Source organism: Doryrhamphus excisus, chromosome 4 (assembly GCF_030265055.1).
Source record: "Doryrhamphus excisus isolate RoL2022-K1 chromosome 4, RoL_Dexc_1.0, whole genome shotgun sequence".
In the NCBI taxonomy this organism is placed as follows: Eukaryota; Metazoa; Chordata; class Actinopteri; order Syngnathiformes; family Syngnathidae; genus Doryrhamphus; species Doryrhamphus excisus.
The window spans coordinates 5,513,410-5,540,301 of record NC_080469.1 but is presented as its reverse complement, the minus strand read 5'-3'; the positions used below and the strand labels follow the sequence as shown (position 1 = coordinate 5,540,301).

Below are 26,892 nucleotides of genomic sequence, written 5' to 3'. Positions count from 1 at the left end.
CCTTTAAAGGTATAGTGTAACACTCTCAGTTTGACCAATCAGAAACGAGCTGTGGTGACGTCATCAATACAGTCTATGGCCACAAATTGAACACACCGGTAAAGCGTCATGCCTCTAATGTGGTTAAAAACGAATTTTCAGGTGAGAAAGTAAAAGTTTTCATCACAAATATTTTTTGTACAGTGTCCATAGTGTTTTAGATCAAATTGTTTCACTTCCATAAGCTAAAGTAGTACTCTCACTTGTTCAATTTCATGTGTTGCATTGGTGTTAGCTTTGAAGCTAAATGGCAAAAACGGTGATCTTTTTAATGGCTGCCTGCCTTCGCACTTACTAAGCATTGTTACTGTAAACAGTGTCCAAAATGGTTTGTTGATTCCTTTGTTCAATGTTTTTGACATTAACCTGTTTCAGGCTACAAAGCACACACAACACACACTAGTTTATACTTTGTTACTCTTGATTTTATTCATTTTATGCACTGCATATTTGTCTATTTTATTTTATTTGTTTGTCATTCATTCATTCATTTTCTACCGCTTTTTCCTCACGAGGGTCGCGGAGGGTGCTGGAGCCTATCCCAGCTGTCTTTGGGCGAGAGGCGGGGTACACCCTGGACTGGTCGCCAGCCAATTACAGGGCACATATAGACAAACAACCATTCACACTCACATTCATACCTATGGAAAATTTGGAGTCGCCAATTAACCTAGCATGTTTTTGGAATGTGGGAGGAAACCGGAGTACCCGGAGAAAACCCACGCATGCACGGGGAGAACATGCGAACTCCACACAGAGATGGCCTATTGTGGAATCGAACCCTGGTCCTCCTAGCTATGAGGTCTGCGCGCTAACCACTCAACCGCCTTGCCGCCTATATTTCATTTATACTATATTATTTTTGCAGTCTTACAATTTTATGATTCATTCATTATTAGTCATTAAAGTTACATATACATACATACATATATTAGTGTGAGTCGTTTTTTAAGCATGCTCATTTTTTTGGGGTGCTCCAACTGATCTGTATCGGTCGATATCAGTAAAAAAAAAAAAAAAAAACAGGCCCAGGTCCAAGATATAATGCCATTAGGAGAGTTGGGCAGCCGCAGGTCTTGGGATGACGTTGTCCAGTTGAGTCAGGGCAACTTCCAAACAGCCTCTCCTGGACCCCCCGTCCACCGGAGGGGGTACAGAGAGAGAGAGAGAGAGAGAGAGTGCGGCAGTCAAAACAGGCAGGGAATATTTTTAACTAAACTTAACTAAAAAGTGTAGAAATTTGTCTTAAGTCTGGACTTAAACATTTCTACTTAGGTTGCAGCTCTAATTTTAACAGGCATTGGGGCCCGAATAGAAAAGGCTCCAGAGCCCCCATACTTCTTTCTGGCTCTCGGGATTGTCAAAAGACCGGCGTGTTGTGAGCATAGGTTTCTAGACTGAGCATAGGGTACAATTAGGTCAACCAGATAAGAAGGTGCCATCCCATGTAATATTTTGTAAACAAGAAGCACAACCTTAAAGTCACATCTTAAATGAACTGGGAGCCTGTGCAGGTTGGCTAGTATTGGAGAGATGTGGTCAAAAAATGAAAAAATGCTGTTTTAGTAACATTCTTAATGTGCTTATGAAAAGATAGAGTCGGGTCAAATATCACACCCAGATTTTTCACAGAGTCACTTTTGGGTAATGATGCTTTTATCAAAGCTCAGGCTGGTGTCCTTAAACTGGCGACTCTGTTTAGCAGGGCCAATGATCAACATCTCAGTTTTATCAGGGTTCAAGAGTAAAAAGTTACAGGACATCCAGTGTTTGATATCAAGTGATTTACATTAAAATCTGACTGCATCTGTCCTCCTTCATCCACAGAGCACTTCATGTTTGACCTTTGTGACAAACCAGAGTGTTTGTTTCAATGTTTTTTTATGTTTCTGCTGGACAAACCTTTGGTCAAATGGACACCTTTTGTCACTGGACCAAAAATGTCCAAAGTTCAAGTTTCGGCATATCCTGAAAATTCTATTAATTCATTATTAATGAGATATATTATTACACAAATTTACATTCTAATGTTCTGTATATTGTTTTTAATAGCCCCCACAAGACGGGTGCAGTGCTTTTGCCAAGACCGGATAACCGACGACACCCTCCAACTTACAGTCATGGAAGAAACGATTGGACCACCCTTGTTTCCTCAAGTTGGCCATCATTTTTATGACTGATATAACTAAAGGTACTTTTTTGGACAGATATAATGATGATAACCAAAATGGCTCCTAAGAGTTTAATTTAAGAGCTGATATCCAGCAACTTCCATGGTTTTTATTGATAATAACCAAATAACCATAATGTCAAGGAGAACCCAAAGACATGGTAAAAGTTATTGTGTGGAGTTCTACTTCTCAAGATTTTAAATGAATATTTTCTCAAACTGAAAATATTGTCTACTTTATTGATGTCTTTGTGTTACGTGAGCGGTGGATGAGGAGTCGAGACTTCCTGCCAGTGAAAATCAAACACTTGTTTGACCTTCACTGTAAAAGTGTTTATGGCCTGGAAAGAATTTATGAAGGCCACAAAATCTTTATGCACATGTTTTAAGATACCTGTATAATAGTTGCAGGCAAGGACTTGAAGACAAAACTTGAAGTGGTTTTTAAAAAGAAAATGTGTGCTCTGCTAAGGCCTGTTTACATTGACATCACTGTTGCTATATTCCATATGCCATGTAGTCATATCTGTCCTTGGATGACACACATGGACATCAAATATTGCCATCTAATTTTAATCAGCAGTTTCACACATAAAGCTTGATTCCAAATATACAGTATTTATTAATCATGTGGCTCATTATGTTGGGGAAAAGTACACGATTGAAGCACTAATTGTGCACCTCGAAATTATGTTGACCACATTATTAAGGTGTTATTTCAACTTGACTTGCATTTCAGGCAGAACTATCTTGTCCGAAACATTCCAAGAAGAACAATTAAGTTGAGCCATTTCTGGATTTGTGAGGCATTGTTGAACACTTTTGATACAAATATTGATAGTGGCAATAGCAACGCTAGTGTCTTTTCATCAGATTGATACTAGCGTGATAATATTTATATTTTTCAGTTCCTTCTATGTTTACTTTCACGAATATTGTCTTATTTTTGTTGTGCTTTATATTGTTTACATTGTTGAAATGGTTCTATTTACAGTATAGGTTGTTATATTGTTTTTAAACACATTCTGTTTATCATCGTAATGAAGAAATCTAAGGCAAAAAAACGTATTCAATGATAAATTTTCAAGTGTTGGTATCGACAATATTGTATTATTTGCAGCATCACCTTACTAGACACGATCAATATGTGACTTGTTTTCCGCCAAGGCTCGCAGTGCATTGTTGGTAGTGAAGTTTTCTGCCGTTCAAAAAAACGACAGGCCAGAGGTTGTCAAAGCAAATGGAATCCGGATATTGTAATGTCGTGGTTTCAAAATAAAATATAATTTAAACCAAACGATAAAGTATGATCAATGAGGTTCTAGCAATAATGGTACAGTCAGGTAAATTGTATTGATAAAATAATAATAGTAATATTCATGTGTTTGTTAGTAATCATAATCAAACTCAGCATTATCATAATAATAGAAATTGCTCACACTGACGCCTCATTTGTTCAAGCTAATATAGAGGTTATTACAAATGCACCCATACTGAAGATTAGGATTAATTAATCTTTTTCTGAACACATTTAACACAACGTAACACTAGTACTGAAGTTTATGATGAAAATTAAAGCCGGATGTAGTTTTTACACGTGCTGTTTTAACACTGGGTGCTTTTTTTTTTTGGTGGAGCGCCGAGCCTTTTTTTTATTTTTTTATTTGTATTTACAACAAAATTACCGAAAGTCTTTCAGTCGTCGGTCGCCACGACAGACAGAAACACAGACGACGTGTCACATTGTTCTGGTAGGATTTATGTAGTGGTGTTCTTTTCCCGGTTGGACTTCCTTTGTACTTCGGGCAGAAATGTGCTATATTGTTGACGAGCAATATCCGTCTGCTTTGTGCACTGCAGTGGCTCTTAGCTTGGCTAGCGGGGACACCTGTGCGCCTTTCCTGTGGTCACATCATGCATGTTGAGCAGGTATGCGAGCGCAATTCAACTTGACAAACATTCACGATTAAAAAAAAAAAAGAGGGAGAAAACAAAGAAAGCTCGGCGGTAAACGATTGTGTCTGTATTGTTGTGCTTTTATGATGATGTGTGAGATGATCATCTATGTGGAGGAAAGGGGTGCGTAATTGATGGTTGTGTTGGATGCTTGTAGCCAGTCCTTCCTAAACGCAGTGGGTGTGAGTGGGAGGGTGGATGTGGGGGCGTCAGACAGGATGCGTGGGGGTGGATTTATCACAGTAGGATTACTCCACCATTTTTGGTGAGGTATCTTCATGGTGTTCTCATCCCAGTTGACGCAATGCACTCCTCGGGGATGCTTTATAGTTTATTACCATTATGTCATCAAAATATGTTTTATCTGTAACACTCTGTAGCTCAGTAGCTCCTACTGAATTCCAATTATACGTGTGTGGGCATCTACACTGCTTATGTAATGCGTTGTTTGGTGTGTGTGTGTGTGTGTGTGTGTGTGTACACCAAGGGAGGGAATACCCTGGGACAGATTTGGGTTAAATGCAGCAATGTGCTAGTGACTCATGGGTTTATTCACTGCTGTAACAAAGAACACAAGTCCACAGTTTGTGGGTGACTTTGAGCAGATGTGGTTCAACATTCTATTCATTTCTATCAAAGGTACGACCATATCGTATCATATCGATCATATCATGTTGTGTGTCTGTCTATTCACGTACACACATACAGCATATACACACATGCACAGTTTAGGTGGCTAATGGGCTCTCTCCTCTATGGCCCAAGTAGCCCCACGGGTACATCAATTGCCATAGGGGGTACGTGAATAAAAATGAAAAACAATTAGCACCCGACTCACAATTACCAGTGTGCCTGAATGCCTCACGGTGCGAGGAGACCGGAGCAGGAAAGAGACTGTGTTAAGTTGTCCGTTGCTCTGTGTGCATCATATGAAGAAATAAGTTGGATGATTATTTTGTGCATTAAACACACATAACATTTCCCTCCTCTGATGGATGAAAGTAAACAGTTTGTTTGTTTGGTCTATGACCGGGGCAAAGTCAGGTTGTAGTAATGTTGCTCACAATAGGTTATCGTTAGTTACCATTTCCGGTTCTATGACAGAAACTGCACCCTGTCAGAAGCGGGGGACCCCTGACTAAGAGTGTTTCATTTTGAAGATTTCATTTATATCGGTGTTCCAATTAATTCCCTCATGGCACAGCGGTGCACCTGGCACAATGAGAGGGAATTTATCCGAAAAAGAGGCTTTATGTTGTAGGTCTTCTAGAGTTGGGACACCATGGAAAGATTCCGGTTGGATAATCATTTAATTGTTTCCAGAATGCAAGTGGATAGGCTCTTTTAGCAATACTATATGTGTGTCCAAAGGAGCGTGGGTTTGTCCAAAGGAGAGATTTTGTCCAAGGGGTTGTGTTTGTGTGGTGTTGTTGAGCATCACATAACTCCACGGGCACAAGTTGCTGTTGCATTCACATACACTTGGAAATCACAGGAAACGCACCAAAACATGCATGTACAGCCCAAATCACAGCCCATCGCTGCTGTAGCCTGTCCCAGCTGTCTTCGGGCAAAAGGCGGGGTATACCCTGGACTGGTTGCCAGCCAATCACAGGGCACATATACTAGACAAACAACCATTCACACTCACATTCATACCTATGGACAATTTGGAGTCGGCAATTAACCTAGCATGTTTTTGGAATGTGGGAAATAAACGGAGTCCCCGGAGAAAACCCACGCATGCACGGGGAGAATATGCAAACTCCACACAGAACTCGGTGGGATTGAACTCGGGTCTCCTAGCTGTGAGGTCTGCGCGCTAACCACTCCACCGCCGTGCAGCCCCAAATCACATAATATTTACTAAAACAACCACTTGTTGCTCACAACAGTATGTTACAAAATGTTCCACTTATTAAGACATTAATGTGAAACCAATAGACCCTCGGACAGATGCTGCTTTACCATGATTGTTAAACTGTACCCTCCATTTTGGTATGAAATGAAAATGCAGAATTAAAGAGCCATGACATCGTAAATGGACAAAAAAAAAGTGAAGCTGAAATGCAAACCATTCAAAGGGAAGGATGCCAACATTAGACTGGAATAAAATATATGTACGATGATTACTTATCTATTTATCATGTCATGATAATTTGTCATGTGTCACCATATAAAATGCACACTTTTGACCTTTATCAATCTGCCAATAAAGAATCAAGTCCATTGATGGATGGATAAATAAAAAGTCAGCCAAATAGACAGACATCTCACTTGAGTGAATGTGTCATCTACACAGGAAATGACATGCATCAGAAAAGTAATCAGTGTCATTCATGAGAATCGCAGCAGCAGCAGCAGCCGTTGGAGGTCCCTTGCAATCTCCTCCTCTTTTCTCACTGCTTCTCTCCTTCTGTCCTTGTTTTTCAGAGAGCGGATAACCCCGAGGCGTGGCGCCCGTCTTCATTTGTGTGAGAGAAGGAGCAGTGCAAACATCCCACAGCCAGACAGCATGCATGGAGAGGCCATCCCTTGCCAAGTGCTGAAATGTTAGGACTGGAGACCGAGAATCAGCAGGCTGTTTACATTCGAGGGAGGGCAGTAAGAGCTGCTTGACACAAGACCCCCGTGTGTGGTTTGATAATTATTTTTTATCAACATCCCCACGCCTCACTCTGTGAGATTCAGCTTTGTGCAGCAGAGCCCAGATGGAGTGGTCACTAGAAAGTGTGAGGGAGATGGTGGCTGGAGGGATGCAGTCGGTCAGAGAGTGTGAGATTTGTGCTTTTGCAACAGTGGCGTGCGTGTTGCTGCTGTTTTTGTGGTACTGCTACAGGGTGGGCCGGGAGCACGGCTCTAGCCCTCTGCGAGGAAGGTATCTAACCGGGCCTGGCAGGATTGGAGGAGTAGTAGGGGGCTTCATTGGCTCAGACTGTCGCAACAGAAAAGGGAAGCATGGTTCAATGTTTGAGGAGCAGAATGGTTTCGCTTTCTGCCAGTCGTCTGAATGTTTTCGCTGCACCAGTGCAGGAGAAAGTCTGAACCAGAGGCTCTATCACAGCCTACAGGAGTATGCTAAGCGCTACACCTGGTCAGGCATGGGCAGGGTGCACAAAGGAGTTCGTGACCAAGGCCGATACCTTAACAGCCGCCCGACCATCCAGCGGCCAGAGGTCTTTTTCCTCCCTGACCTTCCGTCAGCTCCTTTCTTCTCTAGAGAGGTCCAGAGACATGACGTGGAGCTCCTGGAGCAAAGTTTCCCTGTCCTTCTGGCTGAGTTTGAGAGTATCTACAACCAACCTCCAGCCCGCAGCGGCTCTTCCTTGCCACCAGGGTGGAAAGTCAACAGCACACCTCGTGGCCAATGGTGGACCTACTACCTGGTCAACCAAGGCACTCCTCTGGTTCTCAATGTCAGGAGGTGTCCACGGGCCTGGAGAGTGCTGGGCCAGCTGCGCACGTTCATCTCCAACAACGTGTTTGGAAATGCCTGTTTCTCCGTGCTGTCACCGGGAGCTCTCATCACTGAACATTACGGTCCAACAAACGTGCGGCTGCGCTGCCACCTGGGTAAGCGAGTGAATAGAGTGAGCCATCACATTGAGTCATGTGACGTCAGATGTGCAATGTGTAAAAATAAAATTGGCTTCTTCCATCATACCCATTAGGCTTCAATGTACATAAATTGAAAATGAAAAAAAAAATTAAAATACAATCGTCCCTTGTGTGTGTTGCGAACAATGTGCTCTCACTCTATTTTTTTTTTATTCATTAAAATGTGACCACTGTTTTGTGGTTGAATATAGTCTATTGGTAAAAAAAAAAATCATACATATGGCCTATTATTTAAAAAAATGTATATTTAATATTGGCCATATTGGCCTAATTTAAACATTTTCAAGTATAAAAATCACTAAATGAATTAAAATAAAAATGTAAGGCAAAAGACATGATGTGAAGTGTAATGTAGTATCCTGTGTTGTGTGCGCCTTTTAAGAAGCTTGGGCCTGGGAAGTTACGTCAGCTAGCTAGAGTTGACTGTTGGCTGAGAGTAAGCAGCCCAGTTAGCAATGTAGAGAGTGGCTGACAGCAGCTCCTGTGTGAATGTTCACTGCATGTGCTCTCCGCTTCTTAACTCATTCACTGCCGTCTGTAGACGTCTTTTCAAAGAGTAAAATTGATCGTGATTTGCTTTTTTTTGCGGTAGTAACAGATCAAAGTTGTATGAATATTTGTACGAATTCCAAACTTTTCGGCAATGTATTTCTGGTCTTGCAGAGGCCAATAGTTCTTTTCTTTTTCACCACCCTATGTTCTATTGCTGCCCTGTGATTGGCTGGCGACCACTCCAGGGTGTACCCCACCTCTACAAATATATTCCTTTTATTAATGAATCTTACTAAATTCACTTATCACAGTCTGGAGTCTGGTCTGGAACCAATTAATGAATTACCATAAATTCTGGTGTATAAACCACTACTTTGAACCCGATGGCTAATGGACTGGTGAGGCTAATTTATAGCTAAATTCTAATCTTGTGACACCTGCTTTACTTCAGAACTACTATTAAATATTTAAATACTGTGCTGCTTTCAAGTCAGTGAGGAAATGGTGTAGGTGCACTCACAACACGCTTCTCAACCAATCAGAATGTGATCAGTATATACGTATATATATAACAGTACAACAGTCTGACCACTGTGTCATCTTACATTAATACTAAACTCATCACACAGCAACTTGACACACACAATGTGTAGCTGAGATATATACAAACATGTAACAGTATGGGTTTTGTTGTCTATAGAGGTGTTATTGCATGTCTGTAGGGCTGAAAATTGGCAAATTGAAGGTTGTCCGAAATGGGTATATTACAGGTACATGTATATGGATCAAATCTGCTTGGAACACTGGTTTCCTCCTTCCCCTAATTTACCACAGTTGTTAAACAAGAAGGAAGTATGAAATGAGTGAAATTGTGTGTTTAGTTGCGAATCCTCTCAGGTCATGATTCCATGGATACCACATGACTCGCTCTAATATTAGGGATTTGTGGAGACAGGAAAAGATAAAAAGCATCAAATGTCCTGTGGTGGAAATGATCACATTGTATGAATTTAAAGACTTGATTATGTTTATTTTTGTTGAAAGGTCTGAGAGTGCCCCCCTCCTGTGAGCTTGTGGTTGGTGGAGAGCCTCAGTGCTGGTCTGAGGGCAGCTGTCTGCTCTTTGATGACTCTTTCCTCCACAGGGCCTTCCACGAGGGTAAGAAAGACTTGTAATTCAGTATTTCATATATTGAAGAAGGCCTAAAAGAAAATGATCCTGGATTGAAAATAGCTGTAAAGGGAACAGTAGAGATCTAAACATGTTCTCTGTGTGTAGGGGTTGCAGAGGACGGCCCCAGGGTGGTCTTCATGGTGGACCTCTGGCATCCGAATGTGGCTGCAGCCGAGAGACAAGCCTTAGACTACATTTTCACCCCAGGCCGCTTAGAGGAGAAGGAAGGGAAATAGGTGCGCATACGTGAGGAATATTTAGGATTAGACAGCCAGCTCTCACATTCACTGTGTGCTTGCTTTTTTTCCCCTCTCTCAGAACTCGACTGAAAAGCTGCACAAATATTGGCCTTTTTTTTGTTAGCCATATCTTTGTGAATCAAAACCACACTTACTGTAAGAGCACAAGCTAATATTTGAGTGCACGATCGGTCATGCTTATTTTGAAATGTCAAATTACTACACAGTGACTTTCTTTGTCGGAACCCAACCAATTCAACTCCATTTGGCTTTGGTTTGAGTCATTGAAAGCACATTTGGGATGATATTGCATTTGACCAGTTTTATTTCTATTATCATGTACATGTGATAATTGGGGTTCCGTGGCAGTCGTGACATGAATGTTTACAGAGCTTCTGCAGCAGCTAGTGTGGTGATTTCATTCCGCTTCCCTCCCTGCTGTGCTCCTGGTTGAATAAGCACATTTGTTGTCGGATCATATGAGTTCCCCTGTGCAGAAACAATGGAGATGAAACATTTGTGTTCAATTTGCTAATTTTGTGTAATTTGTATTTGATATTACATTTGTACACCTGTAAATATGTGAGGGTTAATGTTAAACGGGGAAAAAAAAACTATGGTCTGATGTGTTTTGAATTCAAATAACTATTGTGTTGTCTTGAGTTACAGTGAATACGTTTAATTTGCCGATCCAATCACTGTTGGATAAAATCTATAGATCCTGCAAAATACTTATGAAATACACATTCTTGTCTGATATGCATGGCCTCAAAACAGCCATTATACATCTAACCCATTCGTCATTGATACAGTATACAGTGTGTGTGTGCCCATTTTGTTGCTCATGAAGGAAATCAAAGCATCTTTATAAAATACCTATCAACACTGATGTTTACAAAATCTCAAAACACTGGCACTCATGTTGCGTTGCATATATTAGAATTTTTATTTATGACTCTCAGTAACCAATGTTATAAGGATGTTTGTTTTTTACACTTGATTATGAGACGTTTGTTTACATTTGGGTAGGGGATTTGTCCTTGATGGCAAAAAAAGACACTTTGTTTGTGAAGAGGCAATAGTGGCCTCTACTGTCTAAATTGGTCATTACAGGATACGTGCCTAATGGAGGGGAACTTAGAGAGAAACTACTTTGACATAATGAAATGACGTTTTGGTCTTAATGTTTCTCACCATGCTGTAGTGCAGCAGTCGTAGTTTACTGATGGATAATGTGTTGTCGCATCGAACTGTGCTGGGGAATGCATGTGTGACATAAGTGACAGTGCCTTCAAAAGTCTTTTACAAGCTACTTTTGAAAATCCAGTGTGTCTTCAGAGGTGCCATTGTTTTAGCTAATAAAGGTTTTGGTGCACAGAGTGGGAATATAAACCATGCGTGAACCATATCCACATTTTTTCTTAATGCTGTCTTACTGAAAATATTTATATTATGTTGCTTCCTTGTGTGGATTTTTGAACCGTATTTAATAAATGGGTGGAGAACATTTAACCAGATGTTGCCAGAAGTGTCACTTGTACGGGACACCCTGCGTCACAACAGAGTGAAAACACAAATAACAGACCGTAAAGCCAACCTTGTTTTCCAAAGACTCTTCTGTTTCAAATCAGAAGTTAATGCACATTTTTGGAACAATATTATTAGTGAATGAAATACAATTTTTTGTTGTGGGTATTTCAATATTAAATTTAAATTTCATCAATTTGATTGCAGATCTAGGCCTGTCCCGCGGCAATGATAGTAAACAATTTGTTTAGTTTTGTAGGACAAAAAGAGCTGCACCTGTGAATCCAACAGAGGGTGCTGTCTCACGTCACTTTACTCAACATTTTCCAGCAGGAAGATGCTTCGACATATACATTTTCAAATATGTATTGACTATTTTCTGTTTAGTTCATTGATAAGATTTGTTTCAATTGATTTTGTTATATTCTCCAATCGTTTTTAGGTCATGATGAGTTTTGACTTATCAATGCAATCTGCTTTTATAGAGCTCATGGATTTTGACAATGCCTTTACACAAAATGATTATAAAGGTTCAGTTTTAGTTGTTGCCAAATGCATATTATCTAAATACCATATTTGGGGGGGTGATATTTGATAGCACTACCAGGCAGACGGCCAGGTCTTTCACACAAGATTTTCCAGCAACTGCATATTTTTGAAGTACAATATATCAGTGGTCCTCAATCAGCACCCCGCAGGCCACATCCTGCTCACCAAATCTTTTTCTTTGGCCCGCCAAACGTCACCCAAATAATGAGACCGTTCATGCAGTATACTTCCTTTATACTTCAAGAGTGTTCCTTTAAGAGTGTTTCACTTTCTCCTTTTTCCATGCATAGCTCTCCAAATATGAAAACTGTGACTTTTATCAAATGTTTGATGACGCATTTCCACTCCTCCGATTCCGATTCATCTCACAGCAAGCTGATTTAAAAGTGGACTCTGTCAGCGCAAATGTAAATATGTATATATAAAGTCATCTGACTTTGACAGGATGCTTTTATGGATGTTCTCTGTCCTGGTATCATTTCAACGGCTGCTGTCTCTTGAAATAATTTAGTGTTTGTTTAAAGTGGAGAGTTTTACATTTACAGGAACAGTTTAAGATGTGAAATTTTTGTCATAAGCAACTCCATTTGGACTGAGGCTGGCTGTCGTCTTTTTTTCTTCCTTTCCTCTTCCAGAGATGTTCAAGGTAGGTGGGGTCAGAGGTCGCATTACTGCATGTCTATACACGGGAGCAATTTGCTCCTTGAGATTATTTTTTGTTATTGTATTGTACTGTAATTAAAAAGTAACTTTTATCACTACTGATAATTGAGTCCTTCATGGCTGAAACATAGTGTTAATCGTTTACCACATTTGGTGATTTGGTGGAGGTCAGCATGCTAATGTTCTTCCTCATCAAACTCATTTGAATACAGTAAGAAATATAATAATACATTTTATTTGTATAGCGCTTTTCAAAATACTCAAAGACACTTTACAGAAGAATGGAGTTGAATAAAAGCAAGTAAACAGAGTAGAAGACACACCAAAATACAACATTCATTCGTTAATACACAGTTAAAACATGAGGAAAAAGATATAGAATATAGAAATATTATTAAATTATTATTATGATTTTACCGGTTTTGTTGCTGCGTGAAAAACCACTAACACGGAAAAATGACACCATCCCCAGAAACTAAGGATTCCAGGGTCCTATTCTGCTCACTTTGGTGCATTGTACACACCAGTCTACACACCATAACCCGCACAGAAAGCTTTTTAGATCTTCCAGAATCTGCACCTATTCCAGCTGTATATTCTTGGATTTCCAAAAAGTCTGTTTTGATATATTCCAGTGGGCACACCCACTCTACTGTAAGTCGCCCAATGAGCTTGTACAGCTCGCTGCGATTGGTCCACTAAGCTTGTACAGCTAACAGCTTATAAGCAAGTCAATATAAGCAAGTCCGGCTTGTTGTGATGTCACAGTGAGCCAAGGTCAGAGCCATCCTATAAACTTCTTTCTGGGCTCACTTCCAAATGTGCAAACCTCATTATCTGAAAGTTTGCTAACATTTAACACGATAATGAACATTGTAACATTAATAGGTTAGAAAAGTGGAAATAGCATAATCAATTCCCTTTATGAATTAGACTATTTAGGTTTCACTTGGGTGCGGCACGGCGGTCGAGTGGTTAGCGCGCAGACCTCACAGCTAGGAGACCAGGGTTCAATTCCACCCTTTGTATGTTCTCCCCGTGCATGCGTGGGTTTTCTCCGGGTACTCCGGTTTCCTCCCACATTCCAAAAACATGCTAGGTTAATTGGCCACTCCAAATTGTCCATAGGTATGAATGTGAGTGTGAATGGTTGTTTGTCTATATGTGCCCTGTGATTGGCTGGTGACCAGTCCAGGGTGTACCCCGCCTCTCGCCCGAAGACAGCTGGGATAGGCTCCAGCACCCCCGCGACCCTCGTGAGGAAAAAGCGGTAGAAAATGAATGAATGAATGAAGTGGAAATAGCATAATCAATTCCCTTTATAAATGAGACTATTTTGGTTTCACTTGGAGCGTGTTTGCATGAAATATAGTCATATGCATTTCTTATGATTTTTGTATCCAGTTGTTGATTGGATGTGAATAGATGCTGTGGTGCATATCCAAGCATGTGCGTTGTGTTTTGTAGCCAATCGACTGGAAGCTTCCTCTTGCCCCATTCGCTTGCCATACACGTGCACCACACACGCGCACTCACACAGCAGGTGCTGCTCAACTTATCCCGAGCAGGAGAAAACGAAATGATGTCGACGATCAACCCAGATCCGCAGCAATGAGCTCCTCTTTTCCGAAATCCGACTCCACAACCTCATTGCTGAAATCTTCCTCGAGAAGATCCACGCACGTCCACGAACGTACGGCAGAGAGCCGGAGAAGTCACCACCAGCATCATCACCACCGTCCCGCTGTCCACAGCAACGGTACGGCCGAGGAGGCTTGCCTGACGGCGGACAGTGACGTGAGTGCTCGTAGACCTCTATGCCACCCCGCGCTCATCGGCAACCAGGACGGAGGTGAATCCACGCGGATCAAACGCCGATCACACGCATCTGACAGTCGGGACACCTCCGAGCTTCACGGTGAGGCCGGCCGTGGTGTGCGGGAGCGTGGCACACACCGACACCACCACCGCAGGAAGCACACCCGCGAGGAGCGACAACCGGCAGCTGGTCCCGCCGAACCTGAGCCTCCACGCCGTTGCCGAGCTCGCCCTTTTCCCAGAGCGTCTTCTCTTTCGGACAGCCACGACGACAGGACTCCACTTTGCGAGCCGCGGGACCAGAAGCGGGCCGGTGTGGCTAAACGAGGCGACCAGGCCAGTACTTCCCCTCCGTCCGCATGCTCTCCTGTGCCGCTGTCCAGCACCTCCTCTCGGCGCTCCCGGAGGTCCAGCGCTGCTTCTTCTGCATCGGATGTAAACTTACGTACTATCCTTAATTCACTATTTGGCCAGGTAAGATTTGTTGTACATAGAAGAATTCATTCTAAAACACCTAAATCTTATGTGAGTGTGAATGGTTGTTTGTCTATATGTGCCCTGTGATTGGCTGGCGACCAGTCCGGGGTTTAACCCACCTGTCGCCCCAAGAAAGCTGGGATAGGCTCCAGCACTCCCGCGACCCTTGTGAGGATGTGGTAGTGTGGAAGTGGTAGAAAATGAATGAATGACACCTAAATCTTGTACCCACTCAACTAAACAACATTTTTAGAATCTGATAACAAACAAGAAGCAAGGGTGATTTACTGTTAGTATATACAGTGTATACCAGGGGTCTCAAACTCAATTTACCTGGGGGTCACCGGAGCTAGGTTCTGGGTGAAGCCGGGCCGCATCAGGTTTTCAAAAAAAACCAAAACACATTTATTAAAAAAAATCAATAAAACTATCTTCAATGCTTTTGCTTCTGCTATACCCTACACTTTTTCAGTACTTTGGTTCCGGATTTCCACACCAAAATATCTGATAAAACATTCCACTGTTCTCAAATATCTTAATTTTTCTTTTTCTTTTCACAAAATAAGATTAAAAAAAATAAATAAACAAATTAAGAATAAAGACAATAAATCAATCAACCAGTAATAAATAAGTAAAATAATAATAAAACAGCAAATAAGAAAAACATAAGAAACAGTTGGTAGAGAAATTATTTTTTTTAGATTCAAATGTACAGTATTAACAGTTATTTGACCTTTAACATGAACATTAATGAAACTTAATAATTTTACCCAATTAGCAAGTTAGCATCGTACTCAGTTCCATCTGGGAGCAGCGTCGTAACTTTAACAACATGTTTTATGAGATGCTTTATCTTGACGTGTATTTTCCGTTTTTATTCCAAATCATTTCCTGCATTTATTTGTACCCAGCGTCATAAACCTTTAGCTTCATTGCTAATCCAAAGCAAAACAGAGCGGGGTAACAGTATGGGCGGGGCAAAATCATGTTCATTGTGTCCGGTGTGCACACAGCTTTAAGCTGTCATTTCAACATTAAACTTTGGTATCAAGGTGGGGGCTTCAAACTAGCGAGGTTTGAGACCCCTGGTGCGTACTATGCCGAAGTACGTCTACATTATTTTTAATAGATAAACAATCTGATCATTTCCAGTGTCAGACAATACACTAATTGGTTGCCAATTAGTTGCATTAGTCTATACATTGCAGGGTATGTGTACTTCATTCATCTCCAAGGGATGCCAGCTAGATATATAGCTGTGCCAAAGTAGTAGTACATTACTCCCCTACACCTTAAGAGCTGCTGGTTGAGATCCTTGGCTTTTCACCAACTCCCTAACACGCTTGAGCCTCTGTTGGTAGTGATGTGTGTCCACAGGAGAAATCCTGGAATGACCACTACAACAAGTACACGTTTTTTTATGTAATTATATACAGATACACAGATACAGAGTACATATTCTGTTTGCCATTTGTTCCCATTGTTGAACAGAGTATAGGAAATACTTCTCCTAGAAATGTGTTTCTTATATAATATATCCTCCTACAGACATTGTCAGCAAGACAGTCCTTTTTAGTGAAGTAGGATTGTGCTGATGCACATGAAATATTCCAGTTGAGGTGCAATTCTCTGATGTGCTAATGTGGCCAAATTTAACTCGCTGCATCATTTATTGGGCGCTACGGCTGTGATTGCAGACAACTGGCTCCATTTTGAGCTCCATATTTATTTGGACACATTCATGCTCACGGTACTTCTGTCTGGTTTTGCGACATATATGTATATATATATACTTTATATATATCCTGCATACATTCAAGTCATTGTTTTGGGCATATAAAGATATTATAGTGTGATTTCATGTTGGGTCGTATGAAGCTAAATGCACCATAAAATCTGGACAAAATTAGTGATGAAATACGGTTATTTGAAAAAAGACACATTTTATTCATTGGGATTCAAGTGATTGATGCCTCGGTATTCATAGGAAGAAAGCATTCCACGAATAAAAGCACCATTCAAAGAGTGAGGCTTTATGTGACCTGGAAAAGGGTCTTTGTTGAAACAGCAAGATGGTAAGGAGGTCAAAAGGAGACACAAATGCACTCCATATGTTTTTCAATGATAAAGCACTATTATTTAAACAGATACAAGTACTGTTGTCACACTGGTCTGAATGTGCTCCTATACAGTGATGTGTTTGTGCTGTAGGTCAGAGTGACCTTGTCTCTGCGAAGGGCAGAGGATGACATGGAGGTGGGTTAGCCAACCAGTGTTAAATATATTAAATATTGCACAATGCAACAGACGACTGCACCAAAATTAGATTGGGAGAGTCAGGTAAACAGTATATTCCTGTATTTTTAATCAAAAATATTTGTATGTTTGTAACCTGTGCTTATAATGATCATATTCACACCATTCATTGGTACCTTCCTAAGTAACACACAATGTAACTGTACCACATGGACCAGTGGTGTCCAATTATACAAATTTATAACCCACAAGCCATGCTGGAAAGCCCACACGCACCCTTAACCAACTTGAAGTTACCCAGTATGCCTTGCATGTTATAAATGAGTATAGAATAGTATTTTATTGTGTGTAACCATTTATGTTAATACTTGCATTGCCCATGCAGTTACATTAGCCACGTTTACTTGAGGAGTTTTTCTCTTTCCGAATGACCTTTCCGAAAGCAATGGTATACATGGAAAGGAATATTCCAATGGCGTGTCTACATGCGCCGCTATAATCAACCAGAATAGTCAATGGGGCATGCGCAGTAAAGCGTAAACACCAACATCACGTGATACCGACTTCCTGGAGTTTTTCTTTCACTTGTTGGAATAACTCCATATTGCCAGTTTTTCCGTCATCCAGTCTTGAAATTTAGTTTGAATCAAAAACAAACTTCACAAACACAAACAAACTTGTTAAAGTTCAATCTTGCTAATATTTTATAATTAAGCTCGGCACATGTTTTATTTAGATATGTATTTTCTTTTTGAATAAAAGTGGACTTGTGAATGGCGTATAGAAGGGTTTAGATTCTGTTCCACAGATGGCGCTAATGCACACGAAAGCTGCTTGCCAACCGCCAATAAACTACAGAAGAAGAAAAACACCACAAAGAAGAACGCAGTCTGACAACTTTCCGTTTGAGCGGGAACAAGATACCTGAATCGGCTTGGGGAAAGGAATATTCCACCCCTTGGAATCTGATTATATATTTATTTGGATTGGCACTTTTCTTTCGGAATGTTAGATTCTTTCCCTTTGAGCAAATAACCCGAATGGAATTGGAATATTTAGGTCCATGTAAACGTGGTTATTGTGTATACCACGTATTGTGTGCTATTTTAGGTGTGTGCTCATTTTGGTTGCACCGTGAGTGAGGTGTTATAGATTACCTCCTGTTGGTTTTACATTAGCGTGTCAAAATAGACATTTTTATAGTTGTCACAATTACATGTGGATGCGCCGTAACACCCTTGAAAAATTGGGATCAACTGTCAATGCAAGCAAAGACGATCTGTCAATTGTAGCATTGTTGACAAGTCAGAATCTAGTAATCAAGCAATTTTTGTTTCCATGTGAATCAGTACCAAGTTGTCTACAGCTCGGTCTGTGTGACAGGTGAATGAAAACGCTTGCAAGTATTGGATCACCGCCCCTTTAATAGGGCGTATTCCTGTGTCCTTCCTCTCTACTTTCCTCTTTTATAGTTTCTCTGGCTTACTTCTGGCATCGCATTCTCAATAGTCATAGTAATTCAGTCGTACAGTGCTAGGAACAGTTTCTATATAGGAACCAGTTTTTCAGTCCTCATGGGTCTTACTGAAACTAGAATTTGCACTCCTCTCAAAAGCCAAGCTGCAAACCTTGCAGAGAAAAGGTCTTCTTGGTCGTTTTTAATGCCGATTTTTTCCCTTGGAATAGGCAACTGCTTAGATTCAGACCTCACAATGGTAAGATTATGTTTCAACCTCATATTATTGCATCCTATCCCGCCTTTCTCGCTTGTTTATTGAAAATTTGAAGTATACCTAAAACTTCACAGACTTCCATGTACTGTAGCTAAGAGATTAAGATTAAGATATGCCTTTATTCGTCCCTCAGTGGGGAAATTTGTATTGCACAGCAGCAAGAGTACAGAATCAGTTAAGCAGTACAAAATACACAATATAGAAAAATAAACAATATAAACAACCCAAGTATTAACAAAATCAACAATTTTACCCAGAGTTATATACAATACAGTATGTAGATAATATGAAACGAGATGAAATATATGACCAGTCTATACACTGAGATCTTGTTAGAGAGTTAATATGAGGTATTATGGAAATACTTCACATAGAACTTAGTATATTGCATTTAAAGCCCTTAATATTGCACATGGAGGTTGATTAGATATTGCACAGTGAATGGGGTCTGGAGTAACTATACTGACTATAAAGCAAGTATTACACAGATGTACATAGTGGTGTACATTTTCTTGTTGACTGCTAGCTGACCTTATTGTGTTAGGAGCGTCTTGTTTTTTTTTTTTGTCGAGCACACACAGCCTTGCTTTATTTGGTTCTGAGCATGTTTACTGTTCCTGTGACAGTGTGCAGTCATACGATGCCAGTCCGTACTACGTGTCAAGTAAACTGTTATGAATGATGAGTGGAAACTTGGCAGCATGCTTTTTTTATTGATGGTTTTTTAGCTTTTTATATTGTACATTCTCTCCGTCATACACGCTTGCACAACCCACTCACACTTCCGACAACAGAGTCCGATGGATACAATCATCTTTTATAATAATTCCATTGTGCGCCAACCCCCCCCAACCCCACCGTGAAAAGATGCTTATGGAAGGTGTTCTGTTATTAACAGTGGCACATAATGTTCTTTGTGAGCAACATGCTTGCACAAACAAATAATAATTCCCAGTAGCTCATGATATACAGTATGTATTTTTTTAGTTCCCCCCTCATAAACTCATTATAATGGGACTGTTTGTGTATCTTGTCGTTACAATCCCATAAGTAGATAGTATTTCTTCTTAACACACAGCACAAGCACCACACATTGCACATTATAATCAAATCAACTTTATTTGTATAGCACTTTTCCTACAAAGACATGCAACACAATGTGCTTTACAGAATTAAAATCAGAATTATAACACATTTGATCATCAATATTGTGACAATGGCACACAAGAAGTGGTCAGAGACACTTCAGCTTGCTTAAAATATCAACATTTGGAAATTATGTCAACTGTGCAGCCTCCAAACCCAACACCACAGATAGACTACAGTCCTGTGGGAACTGTGTGGCCAAGAACGGGCAGGCGGAACACATAGAAATCAAACATGGATATGGTATTGTATTTCAGACACAGGCTCTACCTGTTTACAATAACTCTTTACGATGACCTACTTTTTCTTTCTTTCTCCTGTTTGATTGGCAGCAATCCAAAGCTATTTGTAGATTTGAACCATGACTTACAATCCACTACCTTTGCTTTAAGAGAGTGACCTTAAAAGTAGAAAAGTGAACAGCTTAAATTAGGGGTCTCAAACACCCGGCCCGCGGGCCAAATGTGGCCCGCAGGACACTACTTTGAGGCCCCTGCCTTGATATGAAAGTTTAATGTTAGCGCGGCCCGCGCAAGTTTGATATGGATGCTGTATGGTATCATGTACCCAGAAAAAATTATTACGTTTGATTAATGTTCATGTTAAAGGTTAAATAACTGTTAATAGTTATCCTCCCTATCCGTGTGGAAGTGGTAAGTTTTTGGCTATTTAAGTTTAAAGGAAATAACTTGAAGGCTACCGTTTAGGTCGCTAGCTCTCTAGTTTGCGAGTTAGCATGTGTCTCAAAACCCTGCTGTTGCGCAATATGTTGTAAATAAAAAAAGGATAAATGTGACTATAGTCGTGTTTTGTCATGTCTACAGGGCTCTAATAATGCTTTGTTAATTTTAATTTGAAAAAAATAATTTGTCTACCCACCAACTATGTGGTTTCTTAAGTTTTTATTATTTGCCGTTTTATAATTATATTATTATTTATTTATTTATTATTATTATTATTTAATTTTTTATGTATTATTATTATTATATTTATTTATTTATTACTGATTGATTGATTTTCTTTATTCTTGAACAGTGGAATGTTTTATCAGAGCTTTTCTTGTAGAAAATTGGAACCAAAGCGAAGTTTTTTTATTTTTTTTGTTTTTAATAAATGCGTTTTGTTTTTTTTTGTCTCACCCAGACCCGAGCCCCAGTGGCCCCCAAGTAAATTGAGTTTGAGACCCCTGGCTTAAATGATGTGCACTGCATCAACACATATATAAGGAACAATGAACAACTACACAACATGCACAATGTATATTATATAATAATACAGTAAATACTAAGACACAATTTTGTCTTATACTTGTCAACAATTATTGGATATCTTATAACTTGCAAATACAGTGCCTACAGAAACACAAAGCAATGTTTTGCTCATCCGTTCCACTTCTGTATCACTAATAACAAAAATATGTATCCACAGTGGATGTGCTAACAGCGCTTCACATTTCCCACATTTTATCTGTCACTGAATGTGCTGATGCTTTATGGCCTGATCGTCATGGTCACAGTAAGTGCTGATGATGCATTTTCGAATGTTCCTTGGGTCCGTGGTGTCTTTGTTGTTTTCAGCTCCTTCAGTCGTCATGTCATTGGATCTGACGTCAACACACAATGTTGTGTTTAGACTCCTCGCTCTTCCTGCTGTTAACCCCTGAGGCTTCTGGGATATGTCTGCCTCTTGTCTCTGCCCTTTAAAGGTTGCCTTTATTGTAAGCAACTGATGGAAAAAAATAGAAACTCACATTTGTGTTCTTTTGTGAACATTGTAGTTATGGTATTGGATGCGGATTACCTACTGTCTTCCATTTGTAATTTGACGTTTTATGGACAACAATGCCAATTTCCTCACGTCATATTATGATGTATTTATTATCATTTTATACCTTGACCATTGATTTATTGTGTTTTCTCACTAGGACAGAGAGCTACGTCCTGAGGAAATGGATGGTAAGTTTACTTCCTGAACAATCACTCGCCAAGAACACTTATCAAAGACAAAATGGTTTCTTGAGATCTGTTCCAAAAAGGCAGATGAAAAGAACATAAATTATATAAATCCAATTGCCGGAAATTCCTGTCTATGAGCCGCTACTTTTTTTCTTAAACTTTGAACCCTGTGGTTATCTAATCCCATTACATCTCCTTTACTTCAAAACTAGCACTAATTGTTTAAATATTGTGCTGCTTGCGAGGCAGTGAGCTTTTTCTTTGGCAGGAGCCACTCACAAGCTGTCAGTACACGCAATACATATATAGCTTGTCAACCCATTGGCGATCACAACAGTTTCAACAACAGTTAACTAACAGCACTAAATTAGTCACTCAACAACTTAACACCCAAAATGTGCTTGTGCAAATATATGTTCCAAAACGACTTTAAAATGTTTAAAGTTTTCCTATCAGGCATTGCTTCTGAGCAGCACAGAGTATATTTGGGATGCTGCAATGATGTCAGCCTCCCTCTGGGCTTTGGACTCCAGGTCCTCTGGCTCGGTGGGCAGAGGCACCCACTATTTTCTATGCTTTCGATGCTCCTCCAATTAAAAGGTTTTCTCAAACGAAATTCATGATGGAAAAAAATTAAAATGTTGGGGGATTTTTTTTTTCATTTTAAACACATATTGGTACATGTTTCTATATTTCTGAGGTATATCTCAGTGTTAGTTGCTGTGTGATGAATATAATGTTATTTGTAAGATGAAATTGTGAGTCAGACAGTAATAGTAATTATTGAGTAATTACCTCGTGCAGTTTACACACTGGCGTGGTTGAGACAGGAATTTATGGTCATCTGTTGCATTCATTCATTTTTTCTATACCGCTTATCCTCACGAGGGTCACCCAAAAATACAAAAAAGTACATTTTGTAGAATATAATCATAGTTTTCATACAGAAACAATGACAAATAATTACAAATGACTAATGAAATTGGTGAATGAGTGGTTAGCTCATATGCCATACAGTCAGGAGATCAGGAAGATTCAAAGATTCCGTTTTCCTCACACATTCCAAAAACATGAAAATTAGAATGGTGTATTGGGACCAAATTTGATGAAAATTGTTGGTGAAAACCAAATTTTATGAAAAGATATATATGTTATATATGTATATTTATATATGTTATATATAAAGTTTATATGAAATCCAAAGTTTTACTGAATTTGAACACTTCAGTCTTTGCTTTTCAGAGTTGCGGGATGCGTTTAAAGAGTTTGATAAGGACAAGGATGGATTTATCAGCTGTAAAGATCTTGGAAACTGCATGAGAACTATGGGATACATGCCCACTGAAATGGAGCTGATCGAACTGAGCCAGCAGATAAATATGAACCGTAAGAATCAACCTTGTGTTCTATAATTGCTTTGTCGTGGGTGCATTATAGTTGTGGTGATGATATGTTGGGATTTGTCTTCAGTGGGAGGCCATGTGGATTTTGAAGATTTTGTAGAGTTGATGGGTCCAAAACTCCTTGCCGAAACAGCAGACATGATAGGAATAAAAGAATTAAAAGATGCCTTCAGGGAGGTAAGAATTTTTCAGTTTGTTTGTTTTTGTCTGCTCAAGGATATACTTATGTTCATGGATATATTTATGTTCAAGGATATACTTATGTTCAAGGATATACTTATGTTCAAGGATATACTTACGTTCAAGGATATACATATTTTCAAGGATATACTTATGTTCAAGGATATACTTATATTCAAGGATATACATATGTTCAAGGATGTACTTATGTTCAAGGATATACATATGTTCAAGGATATACATATGTTCAAGGATATACTTATGTTCAAGGATATGCATATGTTCAAGGATATAATTATGTTGAAGGATATACATATGTTCAAGGATATACTTAAGTTCAAGGATATATTTATGTTCTGCTAGTTTGACACAAATGGAGATGGTGCCATAAGTACATCTGAGCTACGGGATGCAATGCGTAAGCTTCTCGGCCATCAGGTAAGATTTCTTTCAAGTCTACAATATCTTGGAGTCGTTTTCTGTGCAGGTTTGCTCCACTAACCTCTGCAGCCTGTTTCTAGGTGGGTTTAAATGAAGTGGAGGACATTCTACGGGAGGTTGATTTGAACGGGGACGGCCTTGTTGACTTTGAAGGTAAAACAAACAATTAGTGTGTGTACTGTATTGTGCAGTGATTCTCAAACACTGTGCTACAGCACATTAATGTTGTGCTATGAGCTACCCAAAGTGGTGCCCTAGGCAGGTTTTTCATTCCCCTACATTTACAAAATTGGCTGCAGGAGATCATCAGGTGTGCCACTGGAATGGATCTAATTTCGGTCCGAAAGTTATTATTTATTTACTACAAATAGTACATATACTGTATATTTGTTTGTCTATCTATGCCAGCGATGTAGTGTCGGGCAGAGCGATTAAAGCAGGGGTCTCAAACTCAATTTACCTGGGAGCCACTGGAGCTAGGGTAGCCTTCAAGTCATTTCCTTTAAACTTAAATAGCCAAAAACTTACCACTTCCACACGGATAGGGAGGATAACTATTAACAGTTATTTAACCTTTAACATGAACATTAATCAAACGTAATATTTTTTTCTGGGTACATGATACCATACAGCATCCATATCAAACTTGCGCGGGCCGCACTAACATTAAACTTTCATATCAAGGCGGGGGCCTCAAACTAGTGTCCTGCGGGCCACATTAAAGGCTCTTTCACTAGATAGCAACAGGTACAAATGAATTGTATTGCCACAAAATGTTTCACATGTAAATGATGTGCCTTGGCTCACCAAAAGTTAGAAAACATTGGTGTAGTGTACTGCAGCTGCCCATGTGACCCTTCTCCTCTTTTTTTCACAGAGTTTGTACGCATGATGTCTCGTTAGGACCATAGAAAGATCAATCTTGAATGTGAAGCGTTGTCGCTTGCTGTGCTTGATCAAGTACAGCTACGATCTCTGAGCCATTCAAAAATTGACTGACACTGGAATTTCAGCCCCTTGAATGTTTTGGACTTTCAGTCAATAAGTGTTCTTCCTGAAAAGTCTCCAGTCCAACTGAGGCAGAACTTGCTGTAGCCTAGCTGATGATTGTAAATTTGTTTTTCTTGCACTTTAACTCTCACTCAGTAACTTCCTGGTGTCTTGTCACTTCTTCTACATGGTGACATGAAATGTCTAAAATGTTGCCTTCTATGTTAGACAATGTCGGAATGAGAGAAAAATACAGTAGTCGATACAGGTTCTCACATTGTACACATTGTTAAATGTCTGCTTGATGTGTGTTGATCCAAATGTGTTTGTGGGATGTCTTCTGTGTCACACTGGTGCTCCACCTGGGAGCCCATGTAGCAATACAACCATCTGTGATCTGTCACTGTGCCAGTAAGCATCACCAAGACAATACAAGTGCAATACTGATGCCAATAATTGTGTTATCCCTTCAAGTCTGACATCATAGGCAGTTAATTTCATTCTAAGACCATTCATTTTCTACCGCTTTTTCCTCACGAGGGTCGCGGGGGTGCTGGAGCCTATCCCAGCTGTATTCGGGCGAGAGGCAGGGTACACCCTGGACTGGTCGCCAGCCAATCATAGGGCCATTCTAAGACCAGGGGTGTCCAAACCAAAGCAAAGCAATATTAGTATATAATGATATCACCCAAAGACAGCTGGGATAGGCTCCAGCATACAGTAAGCGGCATAGAAAATGGATGGATTCATTCATTCATTTTTTATTGCTTATCCTCAAGAGGGTCGCGGGCATGCTGGAGCCTATCCCAGCTGTCTTCGGCATGCCCAGCCGGGAAAAGGCCCCGGGGCAGACCTAGGACACGCTGGAGGGATTATGTCTCACAGCTGGCCTGGGAACGCCTTGGTGTCCTCCCGGTGGAGCTGGAGGAGGTGGCCGGGGATCGGGAAGTCTGGGCTTCCCTATTAAGACTGCTGCCCCCGCGACCCGGACCCGGATAAGCGGAGGAAAATGGATGGATGGATGGATGGACAGCTGGGATAGGCTCCAGCATACAGTAAGCGGCATAGAAAATGGATGGATTCATTCATTCATTTTCTACCGCTTATCCTCAAGAGGGTCACAGGCATGCTGGAGCCTATCCCAGTTGTCTTTGGGGGAGAGGCGGGGTACACTCTGGACTGGTCGCCAGCCAATCACAAACAACCTGTATGGATGGATGACATATCTAATTAAAAATGTATTGGTTTTATTTTTACAATATGCCAAGAGCTAATACAAAGCAGGTTGCTTGATAAAAAAAAGGCCCCCGGGCCACATTTTAGACATCCCTGGCTAAGACCAATGCACTTCCTTTAAAGCTGAAATTTAGTGGACCGAAGTTCTTGTGGTTGTTGTCAGCACATGGCTAGAAGTCACATAGTTATCAGTCGAGCCGTGGTGTCATGTAATGTCGGAATGACATGTGTGAGCAGTCTTTACAGTGAATGTCAGTGTCAACATGATTGTACTTGTGCAAAAGTCTCTCAAGTCTGTGTTGTTGAAGCAAATTCTATGCATGCCAAAGAGAGAAGTGGATTCAATTCAGTATGCACATTTTGTCTTACATAGTCAACAACATACCTTGCCTAGTGCAGTCTACACAATAAAGTTGATTCAATTTCAGATTGTGAGTTATCATACTGGTGTAAATGACTTTTCTTTAACAGAAAAAAATCACTTTTGACTTTATTTCGTCAGATCAGTGATGTCCAAACCTCTTCCACCGAGGTCTGCATACTGAATCAATGGACATGGGGAGCCACTTTACATTTTGTAAAAATGTAGGGCTGTCAAATGGTTACAAATTTTACTCAAATTGATCACTTTTAAAATGAATTAATCATGATTAATATGTATTAAATATGCCCTTATTTACGGCATTTTATGAACAAAAACATAAATGACAGGACTGAAAATGTCTGAATATGTACATAAAACACCAGTCTTTTTAATAGTGGCAGAACATGAGCCATGAAGTGTTGCGTTCAAAGACACCACATAAGTTAAATCCAAATAGTATTTTGGGC

At 40.1% G+C, this 26,892-nt stretch overlaps 2 protein-coding genes across 5 annotated transcripts; both read left to right on the top strand.

Annotated features, from left to right (window-relative positions):
* The first annotated feature begins 40 nt into the window (after positions 1 to 40).
* asphd2 (aspartate beta-hydroxylase domain containing 2) lies at positions 41 to 12,401 on the top strand. 3 transcript variants are annotated; one of them, XM_058071711.1, is made up of 6 exons: positions 3,802 to 3,960; positions 4,070 to 4,138; positions 6,599 to 7,738; positions 9,320 to 9,433; positions 9,554 to 9,684; positions 9,767 to 12,400. In XM_058071711.1, exons 3-5 carry the CDS (start codon positions 6,877 to 6,879, stop codon positions 9,682 to 9,684), a joined length of 1,107 nt encoding a protein of 368 aa, XP_057927694.1. In that variant the 5' UTR covers positions 3,802 to 3,960; positions 4,070 to 4,138; positions 6,599 to 6,876; the 3' UTR covers positions 9,767 to 12,400. The 3 variants fall into 3 exon arrangements, with proteins under 3 accessions (XP_057927696.1, XP_057927694.1, XP_057927695.1); XM_058071713.1 differs by lacking the exons at positions 3,802 to 3,960; positions 4,070 to 4,138 and adding an exon at positions 41 to 141 and having other exon boundaries at positions 9,554 to 12,401; XM_058071712.1 differs by lacking the exon at positions 4,070 to 4,138 and having other exon boundaries at positions 9,554 to 12,401.
* Positions 12,402 to 13,898: 1,497 nt separating this feature from the next.
* On the top strand, positions 13,899 to 26,620 carry cabp1a (calcium binding protein 1a). 2 transcript variants are annotated; one of them, XM_058071796.1, is made up of 7 exons: positions 13,899 to 14,718; positions 21,781 to 21,811; positions 23,054 to 23,197; positions 23,282 to 23,391; positions 23,758 to 23,832; positions 23,916 to 23,988; positions 24,713 to 26,620. In XM_058071796.1, the coding sequence occupies exons 1-7, from the start codon at positions 14,038 to 14,040 to the stop codon at positions 24,736 to 24,738; spliced, it is 1,140 nt and encodes a 379-aa protein (XP_057927779.1). In that variant the 5' UTR covers positions 13,899 to 14,037; the 3' UTR covers positions 24,739 to 26,620. The 2 variants fall into 2 exon arrangements, with proteins under 2 accessions (XP_057927779.1, XP_057927781.1); XM_058071798.1 differs by lacking the exon at positions 13,899 to 14,718 and adding an exon at positions 18,251 to 18,692.
* The last annotated feature ends 272 nt before the right edge of the window (positions 26,621 to 26,892 follow it).